At 46.0% G+C, this 27,583-nt stretch overlaps 2 protein-coding genes across 2 annotated transcripts; one reads left to right on the forward strand and one right to left on the reverse strand.

Annotated features, from left to right (window-relative positions):
* Positions 1 to 16,254: 16,254 nt before the first annotated feature.
* Positions 16,255 to 23,530, forward strand: LOC136475120 (phosphate transporter PHO1-2-like). Its single transcript, XM_066472674.1, has 15 exons — positions 16,255 to 16,710; positions 16,908 to 16,988; positions 19,166 to 19,445; positions 19,617 to 19,998; positions 20,472 to 20,520; positions 20,895 to 20,969; positions 21,080 to 21,209; positions 21,317 to 21,437; positions 21,526 to 21,769; positions 21,865 to 21,969; positions 22,051 to 22,095; positions 22,173 to 22,325; positions 22,412 to 22,693; positions 22,791 to 22,927; positions 23,024 to 23,530. Exons 1-15 carry the CDS (start codon positions 16,453 to 16,455, stop codon positions 23,109 to 23,111), a joined length of 2,430 nt encoding a protein of 809 aa, XP_066328771.1. The 5' UTR covers positions 16,255 to 16,452; the 3' UTR covers positions 23,112 to 23,530.
* A 129-nt stretch (positions 23,531 to 23,659) lies between these two features.
* On the reverse strand, positions 23,660 to 27,342 carry LOC136475121 (KIN14B-interacting protein At4g14310-like). Its single transcript, XM_066472675.1, has 3 exons — positions 25,339 to 27,342; positions 24,617 to 25,236; positions 23,660 to 24,345 (listed from the first exon to the last, which is right to left on the reverse strand). The coding sequence occupies exons 1-3, from the start codon at positions 27,262 to 27,264 to the stop codon at positions 23,817 to 23,819; spliced, it is 3,075 nt and encodes a 1,024-aa protein (XP_066328772.1). The 5' UTR covers positions 27,265 to 27,342; the 3' UTR covers positions 23,660 to 23,816.
* Positions 27,343 to 27,583: the final 241 nt, after the last annotated feature.

Below are 27,583 nucleotides of genomic sequence, written 5' to 3' on the forward strand. Positions count from 1 at the left end.
GACATATTCTATTCCACAAATAAAACAAAAAAAAAGAGAAATAAGTATGCGATGGACCACCTTATTCCTCGAATCAAACACATCCTAAATGAAATGGCCGTAGTAACAGCAAGGCTAATAATACAGCCGGCTTGCTGACTGTAAGGTTCTTTACAGCTTTCTCTCAGTCCACCCATATAATAATTAGTTTTTCACTAATAATACATGGCACACTCGTCTCTCTCACAGAGTTTTTTTTTATTCTTATGCCTAAGCCATAGCCCACGCCTCTCCTCTCTCTCCTCTTCTCTCTCCTTAACCTCAGTATTTAGCAAGCTTACAGCCTGTTCTTATACTTGCTCTAATACAACGTGTCAAACCTGAGGTTTGATTCTAAGTTATTGTTTGGTTGTCGCCTCTTTCATCGTTGGCTTGACTATTATCCTTCTGTTTATACACGAGCCCTAATTATAATATCAACGTTGAGAGAGTGGTCCTGTGTACTTGAGCGTAGGCACCGGAGTGTTTGAATCCGATCCGCTGGAGTGCTGGTCCTCTATATATCGCCGTTGTATGGTCTTCCAGTTAATTTGGCCACTATTTTTCTATTAAAAATTTATAATATAGTATCAAATAATCATGATATTATGAAATTAGATTTTTGTGTTTCCAAAGTTAAGAATTTGAAAACTATTGGTGGTCAAAGTTCTTAAAATTGACCATATTTTGGCCAAACATAAGCATCTGTGACCACAATGAGTATGTGTAGCCATCCTGAGCTGCGCATACTTTTACTTTTATATTCCTGATGACGAGGGATTACGTACTGAAGGTTTAATTAATCAATGTTTTATAAAGTCAACCTGAATTTTAATGAAGATATGCAACGCAGTGCATCCATGATTTGTGAAAATGAAAGCATGCATGGAAGAGGGGAGGTAAGACTGTCTCTAATAGGTAACCTATATGGACATATAAACCCAAAATGGGTATCAGGAGACCCAAAATCAGTCTCCAACAGAGTACCTATACGGAAGACCTATTTTGGGTTGTCTGAGAGGCACGACCCAAATATGAGTATCCTCTCTCCTGTAAATCCATTTGCAGAAATAATTCTCTTTTGGGTCCCGTTGTTGGAGAGGATGTCGAATGTATATTGAACCCTTTGACTGTAGCGCTACACAAACGTTGAATGAGTCTTGTATTTTTGGTGTCGTTGTTGGAGATAGTCTAAGAGGTATATAAAAGTCTACATGGTACATGAGGGTACAGTAGAAAAGCGTTCATTCCACCAAAACATGCACACGGTACTAGTTGTGGGAAAAAACACATGTCCTAGGTCGTTCGGAATAACTAGCGTCCGGACGTCCGGCCTCAGGCTCCGTCCAGACGGAGCTCTGCTGCACCATGTCCTGTCTCCCGCGTAACAAGGGAGCCCGCTTGCTCGCCGCGTCCGCATGGGGTCTCAACCTCGTCACGCCCACGTCACCCACCATAGCCAGGCTCTACATCTCTGTCGCGCGAGGAGATGCCACAAGCTTCTGCTCCATGACCTCCGGGGCCAGCGGAGGCAGCATGTCGTATGGGAACGGGTCGCGTGCGCTAGCGCGGACGCCTGCGCGTCCTCTGGTGGAGCGCTACCCCAGCTTACAGCCGACGCCGCCATGGCTCCCGCAATAGCTCTCTTCCTCACTAAGCAGCCCAACATTGAGTTCTACTTTTGCAACACTCAGATGAAACAATTGCAACATACGACTGAAACAGATAAAATATTTGGAACATACACTTGCAACATAGTCTTTGTAACATATGTAACATCCAGATAGAACACTTGCAACATACATCTAAAACAGATGAAACATATGGAACATGTTGTTGCAACATATGTGTGAAATATACATAAACATCCGGATCAAAATGCTTGCAACATGCCTATGGAACATTTGCAACATGTGCAACATCCACAATCTACTTTTACAACATCCATTAGAAACAACTGCAACATACGTTTGAAATGACTGAAACACCTGAAACATATATTTACAACATAGGGGAGGGGAAGCCTGGGCTAGTTGATTCCAGCCATCGGGGTCGGAGCCGGCTGCGAGCGACAGTGAAGAGCACCACCAACACCCAGCACTAGCGGCCCGCGCGAGCACCACCACCAGCTAGCGCCACCAGCACCACCGGCCTTTGCTCAGCCTGGCGGGCGGCGCGTGCTACGAGAGAGAGCGGGCGGCGTGGCGCACAACCAAAGCGAGGAGCGAGGTGCGGGTGGGGCGCGTGATGGGCAAGGGAGAGGAGCGAGGAGCGAGCGGCGCAGGGTCAAGGCGCGGTGGGATTCCTCCGAGTGGAGTGAACGATAAGAGATGGTGTGAATCAAAGTTGTGGTGCACGTCACGCCACTCGTCCATCTGGAGGGAGTCACCGGCGTCGGACGTCTTGTTTGTGGCATTATTGCATATCTATACTGTACTCCATAGTTGCGACAATGTATGGACCCACTCGTCAATTGTGCAGGGCAGATCACATGCACGTGTTTGAACGGAGATATGTGTTACCGTCTGCATAGTTATAAAAAAACCGTCTGCAAGAGCATTGGTATCCTTGTCATCACCTGTCAATATTCTTTAGCCTGTTCGACAGGCCATAAACGATCGTGGATTATTTACTGCTGACTGATTTGGTGTGAGAGAAAAATACTGTTCTAGCTTATAATCAACGATCGTATACGAGCAAACGAACAGGTTCAAAGCCTTATTTATTTGATGAAATATAAGTTGTGCGCGTAGTTTCTGACCGAGAGGGAAAATAAACTAATAAATTAAGGAACAAGAACAAATGATGCATTGCCCTTAACTTGATGCATGTGAGCTTTCAGTCCTATTTTTTAACGTAAAGCTGGCAGGAGTTTTGCTAGAATTATGAGTCTGTTCGTTTTGTCGTAAACGATCGTTGATTATTTACTGCTGATTGGTTTGGTTGGTTTGGTGTGTGAGAAAAATATTATTCTAGCTTATAATCTACGATCGTATATGACCGTATAAGCACAAAGGCTGTATATTAGTAGAGGAGGCATGTTTGTGCTAATATAAACTCACAGAAGTGACGAACAGAAACGAAAAGTAACGGACGACATAAAACTGTACAAGGCCATGAATGGTCTTTCAGTCCTATGATGACTTGCATTGCTGAATTTATGCTATCTATGGATCTATACATCTGTCTGTCTACAGGCTAGCCTTTTGTGGTTCGTGCTGAGGCTTGTCTCCCAGCATGGATTGGAAGACTAACGCTAGGAAGCAGCTTTTCCGGCGCCGGTGCCGTGCAGCATGCATGCATACCAGTGATTTGCGCGCACATGGGTGCTCGAGTCACTGGCCGTGCTTGTATCTAGGCAACGAAGAATTCGTAATGGAAAAGGAAGTCCAATGTATTCTAAAATAACTGCAATCACGTGTGATATGTCAAAACAGCACATATATATTTTACACGAGATATAAAGAGTGTTTAAATAGTACTTAGTCTTACACGAGGCAGATCTACACTGACACGTTAGATGTCTAAGCAGTACATATATTTTACATAGAACAGTCTTATGACAGAAGACAAAGAAGACATACACTGCGAGATGGCACAACATAATATACTGCATACAGCAAAAGTCATAGTAGCAGATGATAAGATGTAGCCCTTAAGAAAATTGGCATATGCTTGAGAGGCTGGCCTGATCTCCAGAGCCATAGGAGCACAATGCTTAGCACATGTCATGGGAGCACAGTGTTAGCTATAATATTTAAGGGAAGTAGCTACTGCTCTTGAGCTTCTCCTGATCTTAGTTATGAAATGTCACTGTATTGAAGCCTTGGGTTCTAGCTGAATATCACCTCTACGCTGCTGCTCATAAGTTTCTTCAAGGATCTCCCTACCCACGTCGAATTCTTCCGCTGGTATACAAAAGTAAGAAAAATGTTCATTGAAGTAAACTAGCAGCGAGAATGGCAAATGGCATATAAGATGATTGTTTGCTCTGTCTATAAAAAAAGATGACCATCAGTTCATTACCTGTCCTACCACCGAAGCATAGTTTTTTTATGTCTATATGTAGGTATGTTGAATCAAAGTGACTGCAAAGGTGAACCTTAATGAAACTATTTTTGTAATATCCCGTGAAAACGTGCGAGTAGCTGTGGCTACAACCTGTTTTCTCTTGACTATAATTTTCCTGACCTTCAAACTCTAATATGTAAATAGTATATCAACAATAACATATTAGTAATATAGAGGTTACATCTTATTTTGTGTTATTTTCTAATTTGCATAGAGAGTCTAGGTAAGTTATTTTTAGGATGTCATACGTAGTGCATCTGCTTAAAATGGTCCAGACCCTGAAAAAGAGTGATTAAAATATCCCAGCTAGAAGCAGTGTTTTCACTCTATTCTTGGCTTGATATGCTCCTGATTCTAGGATTTTCCAAAAGCAGTGAAATGACAATTAAATTACTTGGATAAGTATTTGCCAGGCTCCAAACAATAACAATATTTAGTTTAGCTTCAACCTCAATATACACTTGGCAGACAGACGTTTACAAAAATAGAAAGCAAATCAATTTGTGGGGGCACATTCATAGGACAACACTAAAATGCTAGCGAAACGTACAGAAAGATAGGTTACCGGTGCTTAATTTCTCTCAAACTTCAACCTCGCAGAATATAATAGGACATACTCAAAGCATCAGATGATTCAATGTCAAAAACTACAGAGCTGAACATATAATCAGAAATATATTTTATAGACTGGCTATCCATTTGCTTCATATGTGATAATAACCGTATGACCAGACTGTAATTAACAACAAAAAAGAGGTGGCATGAAACATTGTTCGTGCTTTCAGTTCTAGACCTTCTTGAACACCAGGCAACATTTAACCCAATTACCCAATATTGTTAATAAAATGTTTATTTTGTTGGCATACATTTAACCCAACATGCTTTATATGCAACACATCGGTTGGTTGTGACAAGAAAAAAAATATAAACATTGTAAGGTAGCTATCAGTTCAGAGCATATAGAGAAGAAAGACTGAGACTTAAATAGTTTCTAATAAAATCCAATTTTAGAGAATGCGTAAAGTAATCAGGCGTTGGACATGAACACTTATGTTCCTAAAAGTAGAATCTCTAGACTAAATGCTGAGTTGCTTTGTAAATAAATACGTACCTAACGAGGTAATTGTCGGGGACCAATACTAGGGTACCCGAGGAGGAGAAGTTAATGGTCATCAACATTGATTCATCTGAATAGTCAAAGAGCGCGACTACAGCTCCAACCGACCCCCAGGTGCGTGGGCTCTGCCTCGCCCGACCTCTAGGGGTGGGGCCCCGCCTCGCCCGACCTCTGGGTCGGGGGCTCCATCTCATCTGACTCCGAGGCCGCAGGCTCTGCCTCGCCCAACCCCAAGGTTGCGGGCTCCATCTCGTCTGACCCCGAGGTCGCGGGCTCCGCCTCGCCCGACCCTTGGGTTTGTGCTCCGTCTCGCTTGACCCCTTGGGTGCGGGGTCCGTCTCGCTCGACAAAGACCTATACCGCCGTCAACCACTCCAAGTCCAAGCGTATGGGCCTGAGTCAAAACTCTGACACCAAGGAAGAGACTGGCACGCCCCGAAATAACCTGTGGCCATGACGGGCCATACCTGATGATTCACATCAAGAACGGCATCAGGCATGCCGGTGCTATTCTGCCTAACCCTCATACGAATGCTAACAGGCGTGTCAGTTCACCACAACGCCCGCCGGGATAGAATGGGACACCATGATCGGTAGATGACGCCTGCGCATGGCGTCAGTGATGAACAGGGCCATGACGTGGAGCCGTCCCTGTTGATATCTGTAGGATCGACGAGACCCGCATGAAGGAGAAGGACCCAGTGATCCTGGAAGCCTTCCTCTCTCTCATTTCTTCTCCTTTTCCTCCGTTGTAACCCGTGCTTTCCCTTCGCCTATAAAAGGGGAATCAGGGCGCCCCATGAAGGGGGACCGATCGATCCAGAGCCACACAAAACTGAACCACGAGATAAAAACACAAGAGCACGACACGAACACACGGTTGAGCAGTGATCGAGCTCTCAGCACCCGTTCACTCCTTCCACCAGAGACTTGGGATCATTTCTCTCTCTTGCCTGTTTATAACCCCTACTATAAACCAAGTGCCGGTAACACGGGCAGCAGCAAACTGAACGTAGGGACGTTCCGCTCGAACCAGTATAAACCCTTGTGTCCTTCGAGCACACCATCTGAGACAGACGCGCAAATACAAATTTACTCATCGGTGGTCCAAAAACATCGACAGTAATCATCCCTCCAAACAAGGTACCATGAGCCCATGGCTCCTTCCATTCCTACAATTGAAATGGTCGTATCAGTTAGTGCTGAAAGTTCAAACATGCATCTCAAAAACAAAGCTTACAGGTGGTATGTTCTTATCAGCACAACCCAACATGGCAACAGTTAACCATATAAGGCTAAAAATGCTAATCTAAACTAAAAGTAAGTGTCTTGCATTAACCAGCACATTTTTTAGCCTGGTAAAAGAACTAAAAGTTAGCTCTGAATATTTATGTTAAGAGTAAGCCGTATACATGCTAGGAATCCAAAGTGCATGTCCTCTACATGAACATCTTTTGCTGCATAGTAAAATGGAGAAAGTATATAAATGAACATCTTTTCCAAAGTGCAAACACCAATGTTGTTGATCCCATTTTTAACCAATCAATTTCTTTAGCCATCAGAACTGACGATGTGGTCAAGAATATACATGGGCGTGAAGCATCTATAGGACATTCAGATCAAGATGATTCGGACCTATAAAGGCCAACAACTATAAGCAATCTGATGGAAAACACACATGACCAGACACTACATGGCAAATCTAAACGAACAAGACACACAAAACAACTGAAAGCAAAGGATGTATGGGTCATCTCTAAACTCTGATTATACTGGACTGTACGAAATCAATTTTTGGAAAGAACCCCCTTCTCTTCCTTGACCTCGATGCATCACAGTACACTGAGGAATAAGCATCAACAATCAACAAAGGGAAATAGGAAAGCCCAAAATCCTCATGAACACAGAAGCTAAGAGAAGCATAGAGGAAACTTGCTCCATCCATCTCTGCATTTTGAATCGGGCATGGACCCTCCATTCTCCAACCGCGGTAGCATAGAAATCGAAATGAAGAAAAAGAAATAAAAGCACACAGGAGTACAGACGAGAGCATGAATAGATGCATCGAGAAAGAAAATGTGGTCTGACCTCACTGGAACACCGCACGCTAGATCTAGGTGGTGTTGCAAGGAGGGGGCCGACCGGCTGGGTCGCCACTGCACCCGCCCGCGCCCTTGGCTGGGTCGCCTCCTTCCACTCCCGTCGCTCCATCGGTCCCCCATCCGGGTCTGTCGCGCCCTCGATCGAGCTGCCGCCGGAGACCCACCGCCATGCTTGCCCCTACACCTTCCTCCTCAGTTGGGCACATGCGAATGCAAGGCAGAGGTTGGGGATCTAGCCTCGACGGAGGGAGCAAACGAAGTACGAGATTGAGAAAGGACTAGGAGATCTGAGCATCACCGGAGCTAAAAAGAATAAGAGCGAGAGAGAGAGGAGAGATGGTAATCTACCTCGTCGTACCAGGGCTTCTTGTACCAGGGCTGCTGCGCTGGGCCGCCTATGACCGGGGTCGTCCGTGCCATTGCGCCACCACGTTGAGGGCCGCTCAGGCCTCCGCGCGGGGTTTTGCCTGCGCTGAGGCCGCCATACCAGGGCCGCTATGCTGCCACGCCAGCACGCTCGCCCGTACCCTCACTCGTACTACTGCGAGAGAGAGGAGGAGCGATGGAGGCACATGAGAGGCAGGGAGGAGCGATGAGTAGAGTGGAGAGAGGGGGAAAGTGCGGTGGATAGGGCTGATATTTTCTTTTCCCACACGCACCCGCCATGGGCATTGAGAAGCGCACGTCATGCAGAAGCGTCCCCAGCCAATGGCCGCTCGACAACGGAAAGCGCTCCATGACGGTTGACCTGATGCTGGCCATTTCGTGCTCGATAGCACACTAGCATAGTGGGCCTGCCAGTTTTAGGCCAGCGACGACCAATGCAAGAGGGAGGAGGTCCGCCAAACAGGGCCCGCCTGGCCGTACCATCGCTGCCCCCTAGTTAACGAAAGCACCACCGATCATCCGGCATCCAACGATCGGCAGTCGATTCATCGACGTGGCCATCCTGAGGCCGTGCTGGCTCCTGCTATTCTCTTGTTTTTAAATTCGCTCCGCGTAAAAAAAATGCAATCCTATTTTTGAACAAGTCAGCTTTTCTTTAATTTAATAAAGTCTATAGAAAACGGTATCAATATTTATTTATAAATAGTGAGAGTCCAAGTTGAGAAGTGCTTTGGTCAAATCCATGTATTATGAATGATTGACACAAAAGTTTGGAGGTTTGAGCCTTTTTCCGATTGAATTCATATTTGATATGGGCTTGATTATGCTAATGGCTTACCGGAGGTATCGTGTTGAGTTGTGTCGTGCGTGTTATGTAACATGTCTCTTGGCTTTTGAATGTGTAGGTGTTGGGTGCGCCAAGACTATCAACGACGATAGAGAAGGTTAAGTGTTGGTCCATGCCCGATGGATCGCGAGTGGTGAAGGGCAGACGAAAAGGCTTGGACCAAGAGACCATAGGACAGAGAATGGACCATGTGCGGCTCACATTAGGCACATGAGGAGCAAGAGTATGTGGATGATAAAAATGAGTTTACGGAGCCAAGGATGGGGTTGGACCAAGTCATGACGAGGCATTGCAAGCACTTGCTGGATCGTCGGGCTGAGGACATGGAGGTTGGACATGCTTTGACATCGGTGGGCCACGCTTGGCAAGGCATGCATGAGGATTTACCGGTTTGGTCCAAAAACCATATATTGACTGTTTGGTGGTTTGGACCTTAAAATCATAGGCGGCGGGTTTGACCAATTTGGGCCTAAAAGCTCTAGTTTGGTTTTGGTTAATTGATGAAACCCTAAGTGCTAACCTAGTTTTTCAAAGTGATTATGAAATAGGTAGCACTACTTCAAGTAATGAAGCAATGGTAAAGATCATGGTGATGGTGATGGCATGGTGATGATCAAATGCTTAAACTTGAAAAAGAAGAAAGAGAAAAACAAAAGGCTCAAGGCAAAGGTATAAATAGTAGGAGCCATTTTGTTTTAGTAATCGAGACACTTAGTGAGTGTGATCACATTTAGGATCGATAGCCATACTATTAAGAGGGGTGAAACTCGTATTGAAATACGGTTATCAAAGTGCCACTAGATGCTCTAACTCATTGCATATGTATTTAGGATCTAGTGGAGTGCTAACACCCTTGAAAATGTTTGTGAAAATATGCTAACACATGTGCACAAGGTGACACACTTGGTGGTTGGCACATTGGAGCAAGGGTTATGAACTTCACCGATGCCCTAGACAGAAAAGACAGAGGTCACTATAAGTGACCGGACGCTGGTCTCGGTTGGACTGGCACGTCCGGTCAGGTGAAGTATGAAGACGCTGGCATCGGTCTTTGACCGGACGCTGGGTCACTTATTGACCGGACGCTAGAAGGTTGCGTCCGGTCCTACTGACATGGCAGCGCACAGGGGGGTTGTCGTGTAACCGGACGCTGGGTGTGTCCAATCGAGCATGACCGGACGCGTCCGATCGTAAAAAGTCATGTCTGGATGCCTACTGGAAATGACCAGATGCTAGGGTTCAGCGTCCGATCATCACTTGACCGTTGAGATCGAGCGATCAATATTTGAAGAGAGAGGACACGTGGCACGCATCGTGTGACCGGACGCTGAGGTCCAGCGTCCGGTCGATTTGACCGGAGCGTCCGGTCACCCCGTGTTGTGCCCAGTGAAGGGGTACAACGGCTCTATTTCGTGGGGGCTTCTATTTAAGCCCCATGGTCGGCTCTAGCTCACTCTCTTGGCTATTTGCATTGACATAGCAATCTTGTGAGCTTAGCAAAAGCCCTCCCACTTATTTCCATCATTGATCCATCATCATTGTGAGATTGAGAGAGAATCTAAGTGCATTGCTTGAGTGATTGCATCTAGAGGCACTTGGTATTTGTGTTTCGCTGCGGGATTCACTTGTTTCTCTTGGTGGTTGCCACCACCTAGACGGCTTGGAGCAGCGGAGAAGGATTGACACGAGTTGGTGATTGTTCGTGGCCATCTCCGACGATTGTGAGGGGATTTGTACCTTCTCCGGCGGAGTGCTGAAAGGTAACTCTAGTGGATTGCTTGTGTCATTGAGTTACCTCACTTGTGGGTCGGTTCTTGCAGTGTCCAATTATGTGGACGAGGTTCGTACAACACCTTTTGCCGTCGAACCACCAAGTGTTGGTCGACACAACGGGGACGTAGTGTGTTGGCAAGCACGTGAACCTCGAGAGAAAATTGGTTGTCTCTTGCCCTTTGGTATTCTCCCGGTGATTGATAAAGTATTCATCTTGTGATTAGTTCACTCCTCTATGTGACGGTATAATCACCTCACTTACTCATTTATATTTCCGCAAACTAGCTATAATAAGCACTTTAGTGTAGCTAGAATTGAGAGATTGCTTTGTGGATTAAGTTCATCTAGTGGAGCTCTTTAGTGTAGCAATTGTGAGAGCTCTTAGTGAGTAGTGACCTTATAAATTGTGTGCCTAGTAATCATAACAACTAGAATTGTTGGATAGGTGGCTTGCAACCCTTGTAGAGCTAGAGTAAGTTTGCATTTCGCTATTTGTTATACTAATCAAATTGCTCTAGTCGGTTTGTAGATTTTTAAATAGACTATTCACCCCCTAGCCATATTAGGACCTTTCAGGGCCTCATCAAAACCGATGAGTCGCAGATCGGTAGACATATGGTGGAATCTTGAAGCTTGCATCGAGACTAAGCGAACGAAGTCGAGAAGGCACCGGGTCCGTTGTATCAATGACGAAAAGCTTGGATGGTTTTACCCCTCACTTATTTGGGATGAATACTTCATGTAAGGAAAATTTGGAAAATAAGCAAGTGTTTATATATATATATATGAGAGATGGCTGGTTGTGAGGACACAACTTGGGGGATTAGAAGGATCGATTGGACTCTTTTTTGTTAGGTGCATAGTTTTTGCTTAGATCTAGAGAAAGGGAGAGAGGAGAGGCTCTTTGATTTGAGATTTTTGTCACCCAGGCTTTGGATCTGCTAAAAGTGGCTTGCGATCGCACATCTTGAAATAATCTAAAGTTTAGTTTCACGCTCAATTTGTTCTCCTCTTCCAAATTTGAAAATTCATTTTTTTCGTTGATTTTTGGAGCCATTTTTTGGGTGATTTTCGATCTGCTATATTGGATAAGTTGTAGGCTTGATTTCAGAGTACTTTGGCATCCTTGGAACTTGTTTAAATCATGGCCTGAAGCTCAACTTGTTTAAATCATGGCCTGAAGCTCAACCCTTATCTCCATAGTTCCAATCTTCCTTTTTTTAGCCTCTTTTGATGATTTTCTTCAATATCTTTGTGTTGAGTTTTTGGGACGTCTTTGAATGATCTTTAGGTGCTACGAGGGCTAGCAAATACACGTAGCCAGTGCATTTGACAGGTTTTCCACGAGCACCTTGAAATCCCTATTGAGAGGAATCTTAGCAAAACCCCCAATTTGAGAGAAGGATTTTGAAAATCCCATCCAAGATTTAATTTTTTTTTGCTTGATCTCTTTGGGATAACTTCAAAATGGGTTAGTTAGGGTGTGTGCAATGTTTCGTAATTTTTGGAGCTTATTTGAATTGATTTTGGTTTTTTCTCGGAGGAGATTCTGCTGAAAACGGCGAAAACCAGCCCACGCCAGTTTTTCAAACTTGCTCCAATTGAGGTAACTTTTGGTGAAGATGTTCTCTGTAGTGTTATAAACCTCTCCACCAAATTTCACGATTTTATGAGGTCATGTGATTAGGTTTCGACATTTGTTCTTCGAGTTCTGAGTGGTGCGTTTTGACCTCCATTTTTTTCTGCATCTGTCTAACCTAGTTTGTAAGATCTGTAGATTCGTTGTGACTTTAACTAGATTTATTCGAGAGATTCATGAAATATAGACCTCTCTGTTAGTTGTCATTCCTGAGAAGAGAATTTTGAGGTTTCCATTCACCCTACTTTGATTGTCGCTTCAATCCTTTAAATAATTTATATTAAATTATATTTATTTGGCTCCCTAAATGCTAAATGCTATTATTGTTTTATAAACTTCGTTAAATTTAAAACTGATTGATTCCTAGGAAAACAAGAATCGCAATTTTTTTAAGGCCTAGAGGGGTGCTTTGCTGACCGCTGGGCATCAGTTGAGAGCGGTTTCGCTTGCATTGACCCTTTGCAACGCAAGAGAGAGGTAAGCTCGTGCGCGTGGCTGAAAGAGAGACATGCGTGCATATGCATGCATGGATCGTTAGAGCATCTTCAAGACTTTCAATAAAAGCCTCCCAATCTAAGATTATTGGCAAAAATAGAAAAAAAAATCCATCTCTAAAAGTTTCCAATTCCATCTTCTAATCTCTAGGCACTTGAAAAAAATCACTGAAAACCAAGATTTTAAATCTCCGGCTATAGCCTACGCTATCTTCGACTATAGCTGTTTGAGAAGGATTTAACTAAGTTTTTCCATGTACAAGTTAGCTCTTAGCTGCCGCTATAGCCTGATATAGCCGGCTATAGCCTCTTTTGGGACATAGAAAGCTAAATGGCTGAGTCGGCTATTTAAAACCTTGCCGAAAACACGGATATATGCACTCGTGGAAGACGTACGTATCGGTCTCCCAATCTAAGGTGGAAGATTGTGGGAAAGAATCGAAGACGATCTTATTTATTTCTTCCAATACTTTTTGATGAGTTGAAAAACTTCATGATTTTGGGAAGAAATTGTTGAGAATTCTTGTAGATGCTCTTAGCTTCCCCTTTTTGGTACGTTCGTTTGGCTGTGGCTTGTCGTAAACGATCGTAAATTTTCAGCCAGAACAGTATTTTTCTCTCACACAAATCAGCCAATAATACTTTTTTTACGAACCAGCAACGATACGAACCAGCAAACCGAATAGACGATGGTGCGGTGCACTCACTGTCAGCCGTAGCCGTAGGCCAGCGCGCGGATAGCTGAACAGGAAGACTCCGAAAAGCTTGGCAACGCTAGCAGGTTTTCCGCTTGCGTCCCTTGGCACCGGCCGGGACACGCTATGTATAATGTATTGCCTAAGCAGCCAGATCGAACACGATGATGTGCGATGCGCCCATGCCGTGCGTAGCATAGGCTGTACGTATGTGGCAACAGCGCGTTTTCGGTTGCGGGAAATCGCGGGACGCTACAACATCACCAGTCACACACGCACACTGACGCAGCCAAAAACTTTTAGGATCGGAGCTTTGCTCTGACGATTTTCATTATGCACAAATGTTTTTTCTTTGATATATATACACAATTTTTCTTTAGGAGTGGCTCCGAACGTCACACAGCCCGCCCCCATCCGCCTTCGCCCCGCCTTACGAGTGTGCAGCCTGCCAGTCTTTCACCTGACCCCTCCTCTCCCTCTCTCTTCGACTCTCCGCACGGGCGACACACAAGAGCCGAGATGAGGGGCCGAGGACAAGCATGCCCCCAGCGCCCCCCATCCGCCAGCGCCCAACACCCCCATCCGCTGGCCCCCCGGTGCCCCGTCCGCCGCCTCCCGGTTCGCCCCCAGCCAAACAACATAAAACACTTGCAATATTAATGCAACATAAGACTGAAATAGATGAAACATTTGAAACATGCTCTAGCAACATGTGTGAAAACACATGAAACATCCAACATAAAATATTTGCAACATGAAACCTCTTGTTGCAACATCAGACTAAAACAGCCGAAACATTTCGAACACACTATTGCAACTACATATGTATGAAAACAGATGAAACATTTTGAACAAATGATTGCAACATGTCTCTGAAACACTTGCAACACATGCAACATATGCAATATCCCGATCTACTTTTGCAACATCAAGATGAAGTAATTGCAACATACATCTAAAACGTCTGAAACACTCATGCATATGCAACATAGGGTAAGGGAAGGACGGGCCGATCGATTTCGACCGTCGGAGTGGGACCGGCGGTGAGCCGCGGTGCGCGAGCACCACCAGCACCGACCGCGCTTGTGGGTGCACTTGGCTCGGCCGGGGAAGACCTGAGGCGTCACCGCACGTGCGCCCCGGCCATGGCGGGGTCAACGACGTGCACGACGGCGATGGGAGATGGACAGACGGACGGCGAGGGAGCGAGCGGCACAGGTGACTGGGATAGGCGCGTGGCGTGGTCTGTGATGGGGTGTGGGGCAGTGGGGGGAAGGGCATAGCGAGTGGGGATTCATTTTTCTATTTTTGAGAGATGAGGCCCGCTCCTGCGGAGCCGCTGCCTGCGTCTGGATGGGAGTCACGGACAGACGACCGCGGCATATCATTATCGTTTTTCTTTGCGCAATTCGCCAAGCCCTAGGGCGAAGACGAAGACATAAAGGGGCTGGAGTCTGCCCCCCCCCCCCCCCCCCCCCCACCTGACCCTAACTTGGTTATTTTTCTAGCACGCCCCTCAATGACCTAGCTAATTTATCATGTAACAGAAAAGTAAATGCCTCCCTCCCCCGCTCCCCTCCCTCTCCTCCAATTAGAACCTCTGGCTTCGCCACTGGCCGAGCCCGGGTAGTTGCTTGGGTCTCGGGGTGGCAAGGCGATAACCTCGCCATTGGCAACTACTATACTATACAAAGTTAATGTTTTCTTCTTCACACTTACACAAAGTCAATATTAATTCACACACAAAAAATAGAACGCGAAAGTTTAGCCCTTAAAGGGGTAAGGGCGCACATGGCCTCATGTACCGTTGGCTGCATGTTGGGTGGGTGCGTAAAATCGATTACAAGCCGGTCCCGCTTGTCAGCGCGGTATTAGTTCAGCGGGACATGAACAGGTCTGGCCACGGGCCACGGCGCCTGCTCTCACTGTATGTCGCTCGCTCGTCGTGACCGTCGTGTCACCATCCGAGTTGTTGGTATACTCCGACTCCGATCCGCTTTTTCACCTCTTCCTCGTGCTCCCATCCGCCTCTGAAAACACACATGCATGCATGCTAAAAACCGTGTGAACGCAACAGTAATTAATCAATCCCAAGAACTAACGATCGAGTTTGTTAATTGATCTATATATTAAAAAAAAAGGACTCAGGTGCGCATGCTGTTGCGGCGTCACCGCCACGTCAGAGCCTCGCCGCCGGCCGGCCTGCAGCTGCATGCACCACCAGTCCACCACCACCACCATCGGCGATCGATCCAATTGACATGCGATCGAGACGTGTAAAGCATGCAGCATTGGTGCATTACACACATGCACGCAGTGACCTGTAACTGTAACGTACCTAGAGCACTGCACTAACAAGGATTGTTTAACTTAACAAGGGTGTTTTACGGCACCACTAATCCTCCGATCATATATCCAAGCTCACGGTTTGCACCCACGCACGCAGCTGATAACGATGAGCCAGCAGCACTAGCAGGCGTTGCGTTGCTTGCATAGAGAGACCCAGGTCGCCCGGCGGCCGGCTGAATTCCTGGCACGCAATGCAATGCAGTCCCTGAGCCATCCATCCATGGATCCACCTGTCTTTTCGCCAGAAAGATGGCGCGGCATGCACGAATCACGAAAGCAATGCAAAACGTACGCCCAGCCCCCACTTTCCTTTCTCATGCCAACAAACAAATAAAAGCGACCGGCCCGCCGGCCTCATTGCAAAACTCAACTCATATAGATAGTGACCGAAGACATTCCATTTTTTCTAACAAAATTTATATCTATACATATAGATGCACACAACAAATATTAAGAGAAAGAGAGTGAGTGCATTGTGGGAGCATGAATAAATTGCAAGCTCGATCTCCACTACAAGCAATAGCAGCAGGAGGAGGAGGAGGCATGCATCCACAATGCACATTCCACCAGTTTCTTCGTCCATTCATTCCCCTTTGCACTGGTTACCTTTCTCCCTCTACATACCTAATATTGTTATTCCCTGGCTGGGCTAGCTAGGTGCCGTTGCAGCACCACGCACAGGCTCACTAGCCAGCCTCTATCTATCTGAGCGGGCGGCGAGGCACGCTTCCTCTTCCTCCTCTGTCCTCCATCTCCATCTATATAAGCCGCTCACGCAGCAGGGTTGCTTCCGCCACCACTCCTGCCTGTCCCTGTCCCCCGGCCCTCTTGCTCCTCTCCCCTGCTGATGTGAAAGAGAGATCCTCCGGCCAGCAAGCAGCGACGACAGGCACGCGCCCACGCGGGCGTGCCCGCCTACTACATATACGGCAGGGGGGCAGCTGGCGGCGGTCGCGGAGGATGGTCAAGTTCTCGCGGGAGTACGAGGCCAGCATCATCCCCGAGTGGAAGGCCGCCTTCGTCGACTACAAGGGCCTCAAGAAGCTCGTCAAGAGGATCAAGATCGCCCGCCGCGACGCCGCGCCGCTGCAGCTCGCCAGGAGGGAAGCCGGTGCCGGTCGCAGTAGAGACGGCGACGGCAGCAAAGCCAGCAGCGGCAGCTACGGCTTCTCCGTCCTCGACCCCCTCCGCGCCCTCGCCGCGACGCCGGCCTCACCAGTACGTCGTCGTGTCGTGTTGCTCGCCGCCGCTCGTGTGTGTTCGTGTCGTACGTCGTCGTCGCCGCCGCCGCCGCCGCCGCATACATACATATACTCCAGCCGTACGTGTCTTCTGAGTGAGTGAGTAGAAATACGGCGGCGGCGGCGACCGGTCGCCGAGTGTTTTCTGACGCGCGTGTACGTGCTTGCGCGCAGACGCAGGTGGGCGACAACGACGGCGACACGGACAGCTTGGAATCGGATTCGGGGGAGCCCCTAAGAGCCACGGACAAACATGTAATATATACAGCCGTCGATCGATCCGAATTTTTTATTTTTCAGCTTTTTTTTTTGAAAAATATTTATAAATAAGTCTTCGGTGGTTTGATTTTCGGCTATGAACCCTGACCTTGGCGCCATGGCTTTTAGCGCCGAGTAAACACGTCTCGGCGTCATGGCCAATGGTGTCGAGGTCTTGGCGAGGCGTTGGACGTGGCGGTGACCTGGCGCCGACATGGATAAGGCCTCGGCACCATAGATCTTGGCGTCGAGCTCGACGCCGTAGATCTTGGCATCGAGCTATTACCCTATAGATCTTGACGTTTAAAATAAAACAAGTATAATTGTTCCGAAGAATATGCAACAATACCATTGCGGTTCAGCTAGTTAAGACGCACGCGACTTAGCTCAAAGGCTTGGGTTCAAACCCCAACGCTGAATCTTTTTTTGCTACATTTTTATAAGCAATAGAACAAGAAAAATTATTTCGAGAAACATGTTATATCTCAGTTGTAATCTAGTTGGTTAGGATGCTTGGCTCTAATATAAGACCTAGGTTCAAATCTAGCAGGCAAATTTTGTTTGTTGCATTTATTAATTTTTTTTGCTTACTTAGTTATTACTAACGTCATGGGTTCCACCAAACTTTGTTATTATTAACATGAGAGAACACTATTCACTAATTTGTAATTTGTTTTGGATGAAGGATACATCTCAAGGTGCATTTATTTATATATTATCTAAATCCAAATCCTCCTTATATTATCACAATCATGGATGTATTTATTTATTTATTAGTTTATATACCTCGATAGTAGTGTTTCTCTTATGAGGGGGAGATCCTCCTCCGTTCCTCACCAAACTTAGTTAAACAGTCCAAATGATAATAATAAGGAGCTCTTAGTTAATACATTAAGCTCATTCTTCTTGTTAATTCTGTTTCATGTAAAATAGGGAGGTATGCAAATTAAAGAGCTTAACACTGAAATAGGGAGGCAAAGAAAATTACACTTAGTTAATGCAAAATAAATTATTTTATTTATTTACTCCTTGTCTCATAAGCCTTTAACTTATATATGATGACAAAAGCCATATGCATGTAAGTAAAAGAACGACCAAGCATCAAGATATATCTAGACATGTCACTCAACTCAATTTGATCGAGGTACGCAATGTTTCAAAATCAAATAAAAAATAAATTAAATATTATGGTGGAACAATGGAACAATAATATACAGTGTGCAGTGAAACTCAGGACGCTAATAATAAAGGAATAATATTTCTTGTTGTAATTGCTTATAAAAATAAAAATTTAACAAAAAAAATATTTGTTGCTTGGGTTTGAGCCTGGGTCTGTGAGCTGAGATCCATGCGTCCAAACCAACTGGAATACAATGGGATCATTGCACGTTTCTTGAAATAATTTTTCCTGTTTTATTGCTTATAAAAATGTAGCAGAAAAAGATTCGGTGCTAGGGTTCGAGCGTCTTAACCAGCTGAACCGCAATGATGTTATTACATATTCCTCGGAATAATTATACTTATTTTATTTCAAACGTCAAGATCTATAGGGTAACAGTTCGGCGCTAAGATCTACGGTGGTGAGCTCAGCGCCAAAATCTATGGCGTCGAGGCCTTATCCATGTCGGCGCCAAGTCACCGTCACGTCCGACGCCTCGCCAAGACCTCGACGTCATTGACTATAGCGCCGAGACATGTTTCCTCGGCTCTAAAAGCCATAACGCCGAGGTCAGGGTTCATAAACGAAAATCAAACCACCAGAGGTCTATTTATGAATATTTTTCAAAAAAAGAGCTAAAAAATAAAAAAATCGGTCGATCAATCTCTCCCTCCATAAAAAAAAAATAGCATGCATGCCCATTGCTAGGAGTGGTATATTGTTTATTCGATCTATTTGTTATTTTAGCATGCATGCTAAGATTATTTATCCGTACACATGACATGTACTCACTTTATCTTGAAATAGAGGTCATTCTCGTTTTCTGAAAAATCAATATTTTTAACTTTAACTAATTATATATAAAATAATATTAATATTTATAATATATAATTATTTTTATGATTAGATAGGTCATTGAATATATTTTTATAATAAATTTATTTAAAGATATAAATATTGCATGTATTTTCTATAAATCTAAAAATCTGACCTACACCTTGTTAAATATGTGCAGGAGCAAGAGTTTCTGGAGAAGGCGGACGAGGAGCTGGAGAAGGTGAACAAGTTCTACGCGGCGCAGGAGGCGGACATGCTGGCGCGCGGCGACGCCCTCATCGAGCAGCTCCGCATCCTCGCCGACGTCAAGCGCATCCTCGCCGACCACGCCGCGGCGCGCTGCCGCGGGCGCGCACGGCTCGCCCGGACGGCCTCGTCGCCGCCGTCCGTGAACGGGTCCAACAGCGGCCGCCACCTCCTCTCCTCCCCCTTCGTGGCCTCGCCGCAGTCCATGTCAGGTAGGTGAGGTGGACCGACCAAAACCGCAGCCACGTCATGTCTGCACTGCACGTCAAAGCTGCAGGCACACATGAACCCCACCGGTCGATGGATCGATCGGCCGCCGCCTTTACGTGCTCGCATGCATGCCCGCACGTGACCTGACTGCAGACAGATCGGCATTCTCGCAGACGGGAGCGTGGAGATGCAGCAGGCGCGCGTGGCGGAGGGCGCGGCAGTGGCGGAGGAGGTGATGGCGGCGCTGGAGCGCAACGGCGTCAGCTTCGTGGGCGGCGGACTGGGCAAGGCCAAGAAGGACGGCAGCGGGAAGCAGCTCATGGGCCGCGCCGCGTTGCTGCAGCTGCCGGACACGGTGCGCATCGACATCCCGCCCACCAGCCCCGGCCGGGCGGCGCTTAAGGTGTGGGAGGAGCTCGTCAACGTGCTCCGCAAGGACGGCGCCGACCCCGCCGCCGCCTTCGTCCACCGCAAGAAGGTCCAGCACGCCGAGAAGAACATCCGCGACGCCTTCCTCGCCCTCTACCGCGGCCTCGAACTCCTCAAGAAGTTCAGGTATATGTATATATGTTTGGATGTTTGTCTCTCTTTCTCTTCAGTTGCACGAGCAAACTCGATCGCTCCAACGTATAGGCAGCTGCAAGAGTGTCTGTCGTCACGTCACTTGCGTGTTCAGTTCATCTCACTACACGTCACTCTCAACACTTGCTCTGCTCTGTTGCTATTGGATCCATGCAAGTTTCCAAATTTGAGCCAGTATGAAACTTTGAATGCATGGAGGGAAGCATGTGACTGTGAAGTGAGTGAACCACGTACTACACCGGAGCCATGCTCTACTGCACATTTTACTAAACCTGTCCCTTTCTCCTATTGTTAATTCTAGCAAGTGTGGTTTATGATATGTTATTATTAGACCTGTCCTTTTCTCATGTTGTTAATTCTGGGACTTTTTGTTGTGCGGTTATGGACTGATAAGCCTTTTTTTGTTTCATTTTGGGTGGCGTATCTGTGTGGATGGACGGATGCAGCTCTCTCAATGTAAAGGCATTCACCAAAATACTGAAGAAATTCGTCAAGGTGCGTACTGCGCTCTGCTCAACTAGCTAGGCATCATCATGTATAGCATATATATGTGTTCTTTTGAAACGGATGGAGTACAGGAGAGAACAAACTCCACAATAGGCAGAATAAAGGGAACTGGTACATTACTAAACACATGTACAGGAATATAGATAGATGCATCCCTTATTAAAAGAAAAAAAAACTACTGCAACTTTTGTAAACATAGAACATTTGTACCAAAAATTCAGATAACAACTTAAATAGTCCGATATTTTAGTAGCATATCATGATTTGTACCAAGAATTCTGATGCCACACGCTGTGTTTGTGTGTGCTTCAGTTTTGCTACCCACAAATGACAAGAAATTCATTCTCTGCATTCCATTCCAGGTGTCGGAGCAGCAGCAGACAACTGACCTGTTTTCTGAGAAGGTGAAGAGGTCACCGTTCAGCAGCTCTGACAAGGTACCATACATCCAAGATCCTACTGAAATCTGACGAGCATGCTACACTTATCTGAAGAAAGCTAGTAGTATCTGAAGAAGGAATTTATTTTACCTGGTCTGGTCGAGCAGGTGCTTCAGCTGGCAGACGAGGTGGAGTCCATCTTCTTGAGGCATTTCGCGGGCAACGACAGGAAGGTGGCCATGAAGTACCTCAAGCCGCAGCAGCCCAGGAACACCCACATGATCACCTTCCTCGTAGGTGAGTTGCCGCCCTAGGTTACAAGACTGAGTTGACAGATATATGGGATTGCATTTTCTCAGTCTGGTGGAGTTACTCATACTGTTCTTTTTTGTGAGTGGTTTCAGGCCTGTTCACAGGCACATTTGTGTCCTTATTCATCATATATTCAGTTCTAGCCCATGTCGCCGGCATTTTCTCTTCTACCGGAAATACAGCCTACATGGAGATTGTTTACCATGTCTTCAGGCAATTTCTGAATCCAACTCTTCAGGCTTTAGGATGTACGGACAATCTTACCTCCAAGTAACATTGCTGACGGCCTTTGCTTCTGCAGTATGTTTGCACTCATCAGCCTGCACGTCTTCCTGTATGGGTGCAACCTCTTCATGTGGAAGAGCACTAGGATCAACCACAACTTCATATTCGATTTCTCCTCCAGCACCGCCCTGACGCACCGGGACGCCTTCCTCATGTCGGCATCCATCATGTGCACCGTCGTCGCAGCGCTGGTCATCAACCTGTTCCTCAGGAACGCTGGGGCAACCTACGCCAACGCACTGCCCGGGGCACTTCTGCTTGTAAGCAACACAGGCCATTTGGAGAATCTGTTTTGCTGTAACACACACAAGTTGTACTGATTTCAGTCCTCCACAACCCTCTGCCTCTGTTTCAGCTGTCAGCAGGGGTTCTGTTCTGCCCATTCAATATTTTCTACCACTCAACGCGCTACTGTTTCATGCGTGTCATGCGCAACATCATACTCTCTCCATTCTACAAGGTAAGGGCCAAGGAATTTAGAGGAACACTGTCTGTGTGTTGGAAACATCTATCTGATCTACCAGGATGCCTTGTAATGCAGGTTCTGATGGCAGATTTCTTCATGGCTGACCAGCTAACCAGCCAGGTAAACTGATATGCCGTATACTAGACATGGAGCATTATAGTGCAGGTTCTCATGAGTTCAGGTGTCTTATTTTCCAGATCCCACTGTTAAGACACCTCGAATTCACAGGGTGCTACTTCATGGTTGGAACTTTTAGAACTCACGCGTATGGAAGCTGTACCAGCAGCTCTCAATACAAAAACCTGGCATATGTGCTTTCCTTCCTGCCATACTACTGGAGAGCGATGCAGGTATACATTGAATCTAGTGATGTACTATAACATTTAGCAATTTGTTCAGAGTAATTCAAACTAAATGTTCTGCTGCTATGTGGTAGTGTTTGAGAAGGTACCTGGAAGAAGGTCATGATCTCAACCAGCTTGCTAATGCGGGCAAGTACGTATCAGCAATGGTAGCAGCAGCTGTTAGGTTCAAGTATGCTGCGACACCGACATCATTCTGGATGTGGATGGTCATAATATCATCTACAGGCGCCACCATTTACCAGCTCTACTGGGATTTTGTCATGGACTGGGGCTTCTTAAACCCAAAATCTAAGAACTTTTGGCTCCGAGATCAACTCATCCTGAAGAATAAGTCAGTCTACTATGCTTCCATGGTACTATACATTGTTCACCTATTTTTCAATACTACTGAACTGATTTAGGGAATTCCAAGTTCAGTAGCACTAAGTCGCTAACGCCTTTACAACACAGATGCTCAACCTTGTGCTGCGCCTAGCCTGGGCACAGAGTGTAATGAAACTCCATCTTGGTATGGTGGAGTCTCGCTTGCTGGATTTCTCACTCGCTTCGCTGGAAATTATCCGACGAGGCCATTGGAACTTCTACAGGTAATTGGGTGGGTGGGAGAATTAGTAGAAAGCTGCAAACATTAGTCCCAATTTCGATGTTTGGCTATAACTTGATGCATATTGATCGTATTGCAGGCTGGAGAATGAACACTTAACCAACGCAGGAAAGTTTAGAGCAGTGAAGACTGTCCCATTACCATTCCGTGAACTTGAAACTGATTGATGAAGACAAAGCTAAAGAACTTGCCAGCATATTCCCAGAATCCCAGTATGAAAAGAATTTAGGGGGGTGAGGGGGTGGTGGGCGCAGAAGAGTTCCAGGAATGGATACACTGTCCCTGCTAGTGCTTGCGCAAGAATTGGTGTCTAAGTGGTAATAAAAAAATCAGAGAGCATAACTGCACAAGACCAAGACGTTGCAGATTTAAGATGGAATAAGCTCAGACGGTGCATTGTAAATGAGGCGCCAAGGTACAACATGAGGCGTTCTGGTCAGGAAAGATGATGTGGATTTACTTACTGGTCAATTGAGAATTGTTGCATGTTAATTGACTAAAAAGATCTTAATTTTGTCAATCATTAAGTTACGAATGTATCTGCGAATTGATGACTGAAAAATATTGCATGAAAACATATGGTCGTCAAGCAGAATTTGAACCATGTTTCCATAAATAGTGTTTCAACCGAGAGCCGAGAAAGAACATAAAAACATGAGAAGCACAAAATTAAAAAAAAAGGTACTCAAGAGAGAGAATAATTTATAATTGCAGGGGTAAAAACTAGATAATATCTGCAAGTACAGTGAAAGCAAGATGCTTGACACGGCAGATGACACCACACCACATGTGAAGCATAAATAAAGTACATATATTACATGACACACATTGACACATTGCACACAAATAAGCATTAAATAGCTAGCTACAGCCTACAAGTACCTCCAATGTGCTGGACGATCTCTCGAGACAAGAAGAACCCTTGATGATGAATAATCAAATGTAGGACAGTACAAATCATCAGGGCCAATAGCTTCTCTCACTCCAATGGTGTTTCCACGGTCAAAGCTGTAGGTTGGCTGCATGTCTTCCTTAAATGTGTCAAAGGCAAACAGCCCCATACCACATGCAGCCAAGACAAGATTTGAGTCACCCCATACCTGGGTTATTGCAGAGTGATGGATATGAGCGTTGAATTCTGGTAACTCATAGGTGGCGACAAGTTTCCCCTTTCTCAACGAGTATTGCTGAACTCGTGATCTCAACCCTCCTTTTATTTGCAGCCTTCCTTCTGTGGTACCGATAAATACTGCGTCTCCACGTGAGAAGATTGAGTTTGCTGTGCCACCATGTCTTGCTATTTTAAGCCCAATGCCAGCAGGTACACGAAAATCAAATACATTAACACTTTCCTGTGTGCTGAAAACACCATCGTTTCCTTCCACCTCAGATGAACTAACCCTGCAAAACACACACACACACACACACACACACACACACAAACAGGTGTTAAATGATTTGACCAGGGCAGATGTCACAGAATATATTTTTATACATCTCTTTCAGATAATCAGATACTTCATCAACAGCAAGACGAGATATTAAAAGCTGTTGATACTAAAAAGAAGAAAAATTTCGAGTTTCAATAGCATAAGCTGAGGTAAACTTGATAGGGTCTTTAATACACCTTATACTTGGTGCATTCGATCTAATGTAAGGTTTACTGATTTACCTTTGACGCACTCCGCCGCCCACCTCAGCATCAGTGTTATTCACATGAAGGCAGTACACTTTCTTACCAGAAGCAACAGACAACAAGGGTTGTGGGTTAAGTGAATTCACATCCCACAACCCTATTGATTCGCTCCCAGCAATTACTACTTTCCCCCTGCTACGCCACTGTAGTGGGCTGGAGTATTCCATTCCCATTACTGGATTGCTAACTTCCCATTTCATCACAAGATCGCCATCACGTATATCATAAGCTGTGACCATCTTTTGCTTGCTAGCAGTAGAAAGCAGGAGAGGTCCGCACGGTTTATACCACCATTGCTGCCTTTCTGAATTTGACAGCACGGAGCTGGATCTTGATGAACCTACATTAGAGAGAGCACCAAGAATAGCCCTGGATGTTGGAGCAAAAGCTTGAGAAGCTTCCTCCTCAACATGAAATGATTTTACTTCTCTGGTATAGTAATCCCAGCTGCAAAACCCAGGCTCCAATGCATTCCCAGCTGATGCAGCAACAACATATCTGCCAGAACATCCGTCTACACCTGGGGCACGAATCAACCAGCAATCACCCCACATATTATTCGATACCATGCTGGGAGGCTTATACTCAGATTTGAACTGCACCAGTTCAGTTGAAAGCAGTGAGCACTCAGGGTATCTAACAAAATGTCAATTAAAAAAAGAAAACAGAGCAAATGTAGGTAGAAAATAACCAAATACCTCATGGTTTGCAATGTCATAATAGGAGCATGTGCCATCTCCATGAGCAAGAAGAACAGCTTCCCCCTCTGAAACAAACCATCCACCAGTTGAAGACTTGTTTCCTATACCTGATAACTGACTATTGCATGACTCCTCAGTTTCTTCCTGTAACATCATGGAGGACTTGTTTTCCTGTTCATCAAATTCATCTAGCTCCTCTGTAGCAAGAAATTCAATTTCCTCCTTATGATTGGAAACAACTGGATTCTTTGAGCTACCTTGACTTGATGTCTTGCCGGTAGCATCTGCTACTTCACATATCTTATTCTTTTCCAATTTCTTAGCTCGACGATCCTTGAAGAAATCATTTTCTTCACCATCTAAAGAAGCCAGAAACTCCATGGCTATACTGTTCTCATCATCGTCAGGGTTAGATGCAGTAGGTCTTGTTTTTTCATTACAATCTTTCTTCATATCCACAGATGACTCCTGTTGAGTAGAAGTCGAAGATATGCGACCCCTCAACAATTTGTGGTGTGGAAAGAACCTTGCCTCCAGCTCATCAGCATTCAAGCCTTTTCCAGCTTGCTTCAGGTCACCTGGCTTTGTAATGGTACATTTTTCAGCTGTTTCAGGGTGAGAGCTCTCACATTCACTGCTATCTGCAGTACCCAGCTGTATCTTATTATCATCCTTGACATGAGAAATTGCCTTCTCAATGGCAGTGATTTCCTTCTGAATATTTGACAAGATCTGCTTTGGCTCGTCCGGGTTGTTCTCATCGAGCATTTCTTTGGTTTTCTTGATATCGGTAGCAATCTTCTGAACCCTCCCTTCCAGTGCAGCTAGTTTCTCATGAAGTTCGCTTGGGTACCTGTTCATAGCAGACACAGGTTTTGCTGACCCTCCATCCCCACCTGCAGCCACTTTCTCAAAAACTCTTATCCTGTCTGCCAATTTTCCCCTTTCTTCCTGCTTCCTGCCCTCTTCATTATTCTTTTGCTGTTTCCTTATTGGATCAGGGACAAGATTTGAATCCACCACATGGACAGTGAAAACAGGGATGACAGAAGTGTTGCCTATCTCATCATCCTTCTGGGTGGCACAACATTCCACAGATTTGGAAGAAGCTTCTCCTGAATCAGCTTTTTTGGTATGCATCTCCTTCACCAATTTATTGGGCCCCTCTTTCTTCATATTGATTTCTTCACCTGCCTTTGCCTTTGAATCAGAGCCCTCTCTTCGCCCACCAACATCTTCACATTGCTTCTTCATATTACTCACGAATGCATCTGTTTTCCCTTTGATCTCATCACATTGCTTCGACACATTCACAACAAAGCTCTCTCTTTTCCCACCGATCTGCTTGGCCTTTGCATCAAAGCTCTCCCTTTTCCTGCCAACCTCACCAGTCTGCTTCCCCTTGGCATCAAGGTCATCTCTTCTCCTGCTGATCTCACCCAGCCCCTTGACCTTCGCATCAAACCTCTCCCTTCTGCCAGTGTCATCACCACCAGCGCCAGCACTCCCTCTCCTAGCCTCCGAGGCCCTGGATCCAACAACACTAACCGACCTCCTCCCTTTGTCTACAGAAGAAGCCCTGATCCCACCACTGACGCTCCGTCGCAAGCCTGCCTCAACCACGGGATCCTTACCGATGGAAGGCCTCCCCGGCAGCACGGGAGCCCTGAGGGTGGAGACGAGCTTGGAGGAGTCCACCGAGCTTTGGATCCTGCTGGCCCGCGGGAGCGACGACGTGGACCACCGCACGGCCGAGGTGGGCTTGGACGGCTTGGACGCGGTGTTCTCCTTCCCGCCGCCGCCGGCGGCGGCGGCGGTCGTCCGCCGGGCGGATGACGAGATGGAGAAGGGCTTAGGGGTGAGCGGGCGGGTTGCCGCGGCCGTGGCGCTGCCGCCGCCGCGATCCTTGAGGCGGGAGGACATAGCGGGAGGCGATGCAGGGCTAGGGTTTGGGGGGATCCGGGGGAGATGGGACAAGAGGAAAGGTCGCTTTGATTTGGATTTGGGAATGGTTGATCGATTTGAGATTTAGGGGAAGGGGTGTTTCAAATTTCGAAATCGTTTGAGCGGGAGGCTTTAAGGTGGGCCCGTGGTGCTGGGCCCAGCTGCAGTTCACGAGGTAGCCCCACATGGAAGGGACAGCTAGACCACTTTATTTTTGTCAGAAGACAGGAGAATATGGGACAAATGACAAATCTCATTTTGCATTACCAAGTTACAAGTGGTCTACCACTAAACTACT

Source organism: Miscanthus floridulus, chromosome 8 (assembly GCF_019320115.1).
Source record: "Miscanthus floridulus cultivar M001 chromosome 8, ASM1932011v1, whole genome shotgun sequence".
Taxonomy (NCBI): Eukaryota; Viridiplantae; Streptophyta; class Magnoliopsida; order Poales; family Poaceae; genus Miscanthus; species Miscanthus floridulus.